We start from the raw sequence: 8,732 nt of genomic DNA, 5'->3' as shown, positions 1-8,732 counted from the left end.
TAGTCTCTGCAGTGTTGATGGACAAAAAAAGGGGTTTTGCTTCATGATGTCTTTTCCATCCTGGGCAGCCGTGTGACGGCAGCTACAGCCCAACAGACAGGAAATGCAATTAGAAGTCACAGTAAAAAAGGGGACATTAGCATGCACAGACAAAAGAGTCACAGTCCTGAAGCCCCAGGTGAGGAAGGAGGTCGTAATCATAACCACCCTTACAATTTCCTGCCTTTTAGGAAGTAGAGGGAGGTGGTCCTTCAGACTGTGCCACAAATGCCTCATATTTTTGTAAGTAATGACCAGAGTTCTTAGGGTCAAGATCCTCAGTCAACAGCCAGCACTGAGTGTGTGAATGTTGTCTAGTCTTAACCTGACCATGTGCTGGATTAGCTTTTACCCAGACGTACATCTGGCCTTAATAATGACCTGCTTAAACACCCAGTGTATCGTATTTGATACATGTCTTTTGTGACTTTTTGAGACAAGCAATTAAAAAATTGCCAGATGTAGCATTCATGTAGCATTAAATGTAATTCTTTTTTTAAACAAATGGTCAGATGGTTCACTAAAACTTTCCTGGCAACTATGTCATGTTTCAGGCTTTAAAAGATTTTTAAAAACCTAAACAACTGAAAAGAACAAACAAAAAAAACAGGACATGTATGGATAGGCTGCTTACACTTTATTTCAAACTGTGTCCAGTTTTGGCAAAGTGACAGAAAACTTGAAAAAAAAGTGACATGCATTGCTCGAATGTAAGTATATCTCGTATGTCCTATTGGTCTGTTCACTTTATGACATGTTAACATATTTATAATACTTTGTTTTGAGCTCTGTTAAAAGGAATGATATAAATACAATAACCTTCAGGGAGTTGTTCAAGCATAAATTAAATTTAAAGAATGTAAGGTGGGAAAGTTCAAACTATGCCTGTAGCCTCGTAGTCTGTTCAGAGTCTGCCCCACATCTTGCCCTATGACAAGCCTGAACTGGATGAGAAATTATAGAAAGTGCATAACAATTGTTGTTATTGACCACTGTGTCAGTCAGACAATGCTCAGTGGTGAACTGTGCACATAGAATACACAAATGATGTACGGGGCAGGAAAATGAGATGACATGACAGGAAACAGACTTGCTCAGACCAGCATCATCAAGATAATTTTCCAGTAAGTAGTTTTAACACATCCTGTGTCCCATCGCATCCAATAAAGAGACTCCCAGTAGCATCCAACCATCTGACCTTTAATACCCTGATTGGCGCTCCTGCATTTCACATCCTAAATGTGGAAAACACTACTGTTAAACAAAGGATATCCTATCCCTCTCGCCCAAGCCTAAGTGCTGTATTTAATTGGCACCAATACAAATACCCTTTTGATTCTTGAATTAACAGCATGTCCCCATCCTTTCACAGTTCTTTGAACAGGATGTTTGTCTGTTCTCAAGATGTTTTTTCCCCACTGGACCATGTTGGCTCCACACTGTTGGGGTCCAAATAAAATGAACCTTTGTATGAAACGAATCCAAGACCAGTAGCTTTGTTTATCTTTTTGTCTGTATTAAAGCTGTTGTATTAATATTCAGGCTGTGATCGGAGAAAGAAGATAAAATCTGATTGCTATGTCTAAGGTTGTTTAAGGTGTGGTCAGACCACTCATCATGTAGCGATTGCTCCGTCTTTTCCCACCTGTTTTTTTTCTTTTTCAATGAGAGGTATTTTAAGATCTTATTTAGATTATGGATATCCGTGTTCTCTGCCGTAAGGAGGTTACGCACTGTTTTTAAGTGCTTGTCAAAAGATTCCTACCATTTTTCTCTGCCTCCATACTAACAAGTTGGCAGGTAAACATAAACATGTTGGAAGGATTAAACCGTGTTGCCAATAAGCTGTCACAGGAGGGGCTTGGGAGTCAGCTGCAGACAATTAGTTACACAATAGGTGACGCACACAGAAACAAACAGTTCTTTCCGGATCTGAATGGGATAATATTTTAAATAGCTTTGTTTATAAAGAACAAGACAAGGAGACAGAGAAATGGAGACTAGAGGCACAGTTTACATGCTTAGGCTTAAACAAAACCTTTATTTTTATCTTTGTATTTACAGTGTAAAAATACTATATACTAAATACTAGATGCCATTATTCATACACGCATGACAAAGCTTCACATTTTAAATGTAAAAGTGCAAGTTATTGGAATGTATTTCATACATGCATACTGAAACATTACCTGTCGTAAGCAGAGCGTATTATACAGTACTTTTATGTATAGACAATGTGAGAACTCAATATGAGAAGCCATGTGTAACAGATAACAACAGATTATAAAAATGATATGGTTAACCCAGCATTCTGGAGACTTCTTGTTTCTCTCTGTTGAAAGAAAGAAAGAAAGAAAGAAAGAAAGAAAGAAAGAAAGAAAGAAAGAAAGAAAGAAAGAAAGAAAGAAAGAAAGAAAGAAAGAAAGAAAGAAAGAAAGACAAAAATTTGGTAATTGTATATAAAGTGGAAGTGCATCAAACCTGCAACATTTTGTTAAAGGATAACTTTGGTGATAATCTGTGTAATACACAAGGGTCTTCTAGAAAATTTTGATATAAACTATTTAGAAATAACCTATAAAGCTATTTTAAAACATTTATGTATTTACCCCACCGCTTACCAAAATCCCAATTTTTTTGGTAAGGTGTTCCATCGAACATTGTGTTACCTAAAAAAAACTGGTTTGTCTAAAAAGGCCAATTAATCACATTAGCAGAGGCTGAAATCTGTCATGCTGATTAAAGAAGCAGCACATTTGCTTAAAAAAATGCTCTACCTTGGCTATTTTAGCAGACTTAAACCCACACAGGTTGTTGCCTCATTCACGCACGTAAGCAATTGCATTGCTTCTTCAATTTTATTTGGTGCACAAATAACCCACTAGTGTTTCTAGTTTGAGTGACTTGCAGGTCTTCAGCTGGCAACTTAATTTAGTAAGAGCTAGACAGGTTTGTGAACAGAGTATTATACCCTGTTGTATGTCTTTATGATTCTATAATCAAACCCAAAAGGCTGACATTCAACTAGTCAAAGTCATTGCTTCTTTAATCAGCACACTTTTCAGCATTAAGTAAAACATAAGTGATGGCTGATGTTGATTTTAACTATTTTTTTAAATAATCCTGCATTAATAATGGTCATTTACATCATTTAGTGTCATATTTTATTGCCCTGCGCCTTTCTTTAAGAACCTGCACTTTTCTTTTTTTTGAACATTAGTATAATAACAATACCAGTACATGCCTATTCTACAGTATTATTTGGCCTGCTGACCGTGAAAGGAAAATGATGCAATGCTTTTATAATGTTTATAAATGCATAAAAAGGGTCATTTTAACCTATTTCTACGTGGTTGCTAGGTAACACGATGATGCAATAATATATCATGTGCCATTCAGCTTTTGTGGATGCAGACGCAGATAGATAGGTGGAGAAATGCTTAAATGAGGTCATTTTAGCCTGTTGCTAGGCGTTCACTTAGCAACATCGGTAAGAACCTTCAGGGGCTCAAGATGAACCCGTGCGCCATCTTGGTTGCTCACCTCCTGGTCATGTAGGAGGACTCAGCAATCAGCAACTTACAACACTTGCAATAACTCATAATCCTCAGAGAATAAATACAATACTTACTGTGGGCCAGGCGGGTTGATCAGGCGTTGTAGATTTTGTATGTGCTGAGCGATGTTGCCTATTTGTTAAAAGATAAGAAAATAGTGATTTATCATGACCTCGCCATGAGTTATTAATCATATAAATTTAGATGTTTGACAGTGAGAATAATAAATAAGAGTAAAACAAATGTATTTATTTATGCTCAAGGGGTGTACCTGTCATTCCATTGGGTTTTCCTGCACCAAATGGCGATCCAGCTCCAGTACTGGTACCACTTGATGTTCCTTTCCCTGGTATACTTGGTGTTTTACTTTGACCTGAGTTACTGCTCCCAAACCAAGGAAGCCCAAAGGTAGTTTTACTTGTTGATGATGATGATGAGGAGGAGGAGGAGGAGGAAGAGGAGGATGATGAACCTAATCCTAAGCCAGAGCTTCTTGTATTTGAAGTTTGCTTATTCAAGGAAAACGAATTTGAGCTGAGGTTAGGAGTAGACACTGATGACCCAGAGGAAGACCCGATGGAAGAAGAGCCTCTCCCACTCAATAATGGGTTATTTGAGCCTATTCCACCTGAGCTAAGATTTGGATTGTTAAGTCCTGACCCAGGAGAGCTGACTCTTGACCCAGTGGACAAGGGTGTATTTGAGGAGCTTGCTCCAGTTGCACCCAGTAGAGTTGATGCAGGTTTATTGAATGATCCAAGTGAGCTATAACCTTGGCCTAACAGTCCAGTTGACCCTGTCTTACCCTGCTGACCGAAACTGGTAGAGCTTGGAGAATTAGAGCCGACACCCAAGCGATTCTGTACTGGTTGATGGGCCAGGGCTCCAGCAAACCCTGTCTGAAAAATAAAAAATGGTCCGTTTAAACATGAGAGAAAATAGAGCCTTCAATTTTCATTCATGTATAACACAACAAAACACGTGAATCAAGAGAAAATATCAAAACAATGAAATCAAGTTCTGCTTTAAGAAAAAACTCAATTTTTCCTCAGTAATCACAAAACTGCACTAAGCTTCACATCTAGGTTCAAATTTTCTCCTCAGACCATAGCAGACACTTAACACGAAAGGCAGAAACATTTGCCTGCTTTCACCTCTTTGCCCTCTAGTTTTTTACTGGCGGACAATACCCTGCTCCCCCCTCATCTTCTGCACTTGCTGGAGTTGAGGCTGGATCATTTCCAACAACCAGTCATGCTGCTTTGATCTCATCCACCTTATATAACACCTCATTATCTCAAAGAGGTGAGGCATGGGCTTTTTTCTATGTTAGCATTCCTGCACTTGCTCTGTACCGCAGAGGCTGTCATTAACAGCAGTGCTAACGTTTTTGCACAAAATCAGCTAGTTGCTGTATCAATAAATGCAGATCATTGCACTTATCAATAGTTTTATAGGAAAATCTACAACAAAATATACAGACAAAGACAAATTGCATGGGATCACTTTTCATAATAGCATGGATCTCTGTCTGCAGTTGTCATTGAGTACCCCTGAGAAAAGCTTTGGAAGGATGAAGGACTCAGTTGAAAATTAAATTAGGTTTTTGATGACTAAATGGGTTTTTTTTTTCCTGAAATATCCAAGTTTTTACATAACTTGGATATTTAAGAACACAAAAAAGCTCAAAAAGCGGGGCTTGTGTAGCATATCGATCAGTCTTGAGTGTTTTTTCTTACCTTGGACTTGTTGAGAATTTCGATTTGCTGCATAAGGCTCTCAATCGCTTTAGTTTTATAATTGACGGTGCTTTCTAAGACCTCTTTCTCTCCGCTTAGCCTCTTCTTTTCCCTCAGGAGTCTCTCCTGGTCCTGATCATGCTTCTGCTGAAGTTTGTCTAGGTTCTGTTTGTATTGCTCAACCATGCCTGCGCGCTCCTTGCTGCACGAGCGGTAGTCTTCAGAGAATCGCCAGTTTTCAGCCTTCAAGCGGATGTTCTCATGCTGGATGCCTGCCACATGATTTCCCACGGTGTTCATGTAACGCTGGAGCTTGTCTTCCACCTCTCTGGACAGGTTGGTGCAGTTGGAGCGGATCTGTTCCAGGTGTTCCCTCTGTTTCGGACAGGTGATCTGGAAGGCAATGTGTGCAGGGAAGAGCGAATCGATCTTGTGCAGAAAAGCCCTGGAAACATTGTAGACCGAACCCAAGGACTGGGAAAACTCATCTTTGGATGTTTTCTCGTAGATCTGCAGCTGCTTTTCTTTTGTGGCGATATCCCTCCTCAGCTTGATGGTCTCCAAGTTGAGGTTGTCCCTTTCTTTGGCAATCTCCTCCATTTCCATCTTCATGGCTTGCACTGACTGGGTGAAGTTGGAACTCACAAGCTGAAACCTAGCTTTCAGTTCTTCGACCATCACCCCACAGTTACAAGTATTAAAATCTGTAGCTTTAAAAAAATAGAAAAGAAAAACAACATACAAAGTAAGTCACAGCTGCATGAAATGCATTAATGTATTTATTTTGGGGCTTGCACTGAAGACGTATCATATTTACCTCTTGACATGGGGCATGGGGAGGATCGTAAGAGTCTGCATGAGAGCAGCTCAGTATTGAGCTGTAGCTGTTGACATTAATACAAACAAAACAAAACAGAGTGTTAGGGGTTTGTTCTAAAACAGAGTGAAAAAACACATTTTTAAAACTTCAGGTTTGCCAGTCGCAAGAAATATTTGAGCTAAAGTTCTATGGATCTATGATCATTTTGATTCATCTCCAGTTTTGGTGGTGTGAAGTTCAGCGGTCTCTGCCAACTTTTATACAGCAGGAATGGACACATTCCCTTTGTGGACAAATTTATGCGTAACTTCTTGGAGCTTTTTTTTACCAGGACCATCTTCACCCTAACCACTGGGGTTCATATAATTTATCTACAAACATTTACCTAACCCTCAGCATGGCCCATAAACTCAAATACAGGTACAACTATCATAGACTTTCACCTTTTAACGTGTATAACCACCTTGGGTAAATACCTCACTGCCATTACTAATTTGATATCTTTCGATTTCTTGCATCCTAATGCCAGCAAAATTGAGGTTCTGGTGTTTGGACCTGACAGCTTCTCTGAGGAGGTCAGTCATTCTGTCGTGCCGCCCCCTGTCCAGATTATCGTAAATCACTGAATGTACACCTCTGTGTCCTCCTTAGCCTGTCTCCAACTGGTGCAAACAAAAAACTCGCCAGCACTCAAATATTACATTTAATCTTGCTGCCATTCACTGAGAAATTCAGAATTAATTTTCAAATTTCATTAATATCAATGTAGAGCTCTGATTTGACCATCAGAAGATAGGTACAGCTTGGCCATAAAGAGATGGAAATGGTCAGCAATACTTAGGTAAGCTGTTGCATTTAAACAATGCTCAGCTGGTACAAAGCCATTCGAAGTTGTGGCTCCTAGACTCTGGAACAGCCATCCTCAGCCTGGCTGAATATGTGGTTTGCTTTGAATGAATGATGAAAGCTCATTTTTATAGCTTTTTTTATTCTTGTTTTTCTGATGTGTGTGCGTAAGCATGCATGCAGGAGTGAATGTAAGACCGTATATTTGACAGTTTGTATGTTTGAACCTGTGGATTTATTGTTAATGTGCAGTTCATCAAGCTGTGAAGCACAAATGAAATATTATTAAGTATATTATTATTTTGCATCAACTTGGCTAAAGTATTGCAGGTGTATTGATCATCTTTTCCTGTCATCTGTAATTTTACTTATTAAAAAGATGAAAGCTTCATAAATTAAATTAGATAACACATAAGAAGGTAGACATAGAAGAAAGATATCGGTATTGTAAAAAGCTCAGTTCCTCACCTGCTTCTGATCGCATTCGTGGAAATACAGAATTGACATATTGGTGTACTGACGCAGTATTGTCAGGTCAGAGTCGAGCCGAGCCTTCGCAGTCAGGGTGACATTGAGGAAATTGGTCAAGTTTGTCCTCTGCTTCTTGAGAGCCACATTCTCCAAGGATAGCTGACTGAAGCGCTCCTCAAGGTCCTGCGTGCGTTCTTGGCATGTAGAGTCCTGCGTCTTACCATAGACAAGAAAGAGCACGAGGCTAACTATGATAAGAGACTGAATGAGCGAGGAGAAGAAGAAGACGATGCGCATGTAGTAGCCGCAACTCTTGCTGCTGGAGCGGTACTGCATCTTTTTTTTAGCCTGTGGGCTGTGCTTGGAGACCTGGGAATAGCCGCTGCTGTACATGGGTGCTCTAAAACAGAGTAAAAAAAATCAAAACAAAAACCAAAAACAAAACAAAACGAAGGGCTTAAAGCAAGTCCAAGATCTGAGAGTTACCAGGAGACAGATGATAATGCTGAATTATTTCAGACTGTCCGGCTGATTTCACACCCCATTTCTTGTAAAGTCTTCCAGTGAAGCCCAATATGCTGCAGATCCTGACCAGATTCCTCTTTGCAGTTGTGCTACAAGAGAATAGAAACGATTGTGTGCTGGTTGTAAACTTGGGCAAGGGTTTATAAACACCTTTGGCCACACATTTCCTATAATGGGAATGGTCCTGTTCCCAGTCTCCTCCCTCCGTTGGCCGCCCACACCTATGCAGAGTTTATCAAACACACGATGACCTCTCTGCATGCTTTATGAGCCAGATGTTTTCTTGGGAAAAACTAAATAAATTCTCTTACTGTAATTTGCGAACTGCACCTCATTGCAATTGGTTGAGTCAGAATTTAAGGCCTGCTGAAAAACCCCAAATACCAATGGGCTCCGAGGACCTCACTGGACTGAATGTGTGGAGCTTCCCTGTAAATCTGCCAAATCCATCTTTCATGGGATCATAAACAGTGATTTCCATCACGCAGCTGACAAGGAGGACAATGGCTCCTGATGCTCCTCTAAGAGTCTTATTCTGTGGCTCTTTGATGCTTCGAGTCTCAGTCCAACACAATGACGTCAGCACACTTCCCTCTGTCATAACACAAACATGCACTAAGGCACACACACACGCGCGATTTAAAATGAAATGTAAGAGTGAGAATCCCAACTTTTGTCCTGAACGCTATTGTTGACATGGTTGACAGGAAGTGGCACACTGCAGAGGAATTGCTG

General features: G+C 39.9%; 1 protein-coding gene across 2 annotated transcripts; it reads right to left on the bottom strand.

Annotated features, from left to right (window-relative positions):
- Nucleotides 1-2,051: 2,051 nt before the first annotated feature.
- Nucleotides 2,052-8,123, bottom strand: plvapa (plasmalemma vesicle associated protein a). Of its 2 annotated transcripts, XM_026150521.1 has the most exons (7): nucleotides 7,959-8,123; nucleotides 7,470-7,872; nucleotides 6,153-6,219; nucleotides 5,336-6,045; nucleotides 3,868-4,495; nucleotides 3,671-3,728; nucleotides 2,052-2,371 (listed from the first exon to the last, which is right to left on the bottom strand). In XM_026150521.1, exons 2-7 carry the CDS (start codon nucleotides 7,863-7,865, stop codon nucleotides 2,338-2,340), a joined length of 1,893 nt encoding a protein of 630 aa, XP_026006306.1. In that variant the 5' UTR covers nucleotides 7,866-7,872; nucleotides 7,959-8,123; the 3' UTR covers nucleotides 2,052-2,337. The 2 variants fall into 2 exon arrangements, with proteins under 2 accessions (XP_026006306.1, XP_026006305.1); XM_026150520.1 differs by having other exon boundaries at nucleotides 7,470-8,123.
- Between the last annotated feature and the right edge of the window lie 609 nt (nucleotides 8,124-8,732).

Source organism: Astatotilapia calliptera, chromosome 18 (genome assembly GCF_900246225.1).
Source record: "Astatotilapia calliptera chromosome 18, fAstCal1.2, whole genome shotgun sequence".
NCBI lineage: Eukaryota > Metazoa > Chordata > Actinopteri > Cichliformes > Cichlidae > Astatotilapia > Astatotilapia calliptera.
This window is presented reverse-complemented; position numbering and strand designations above follow the sequence as displayed.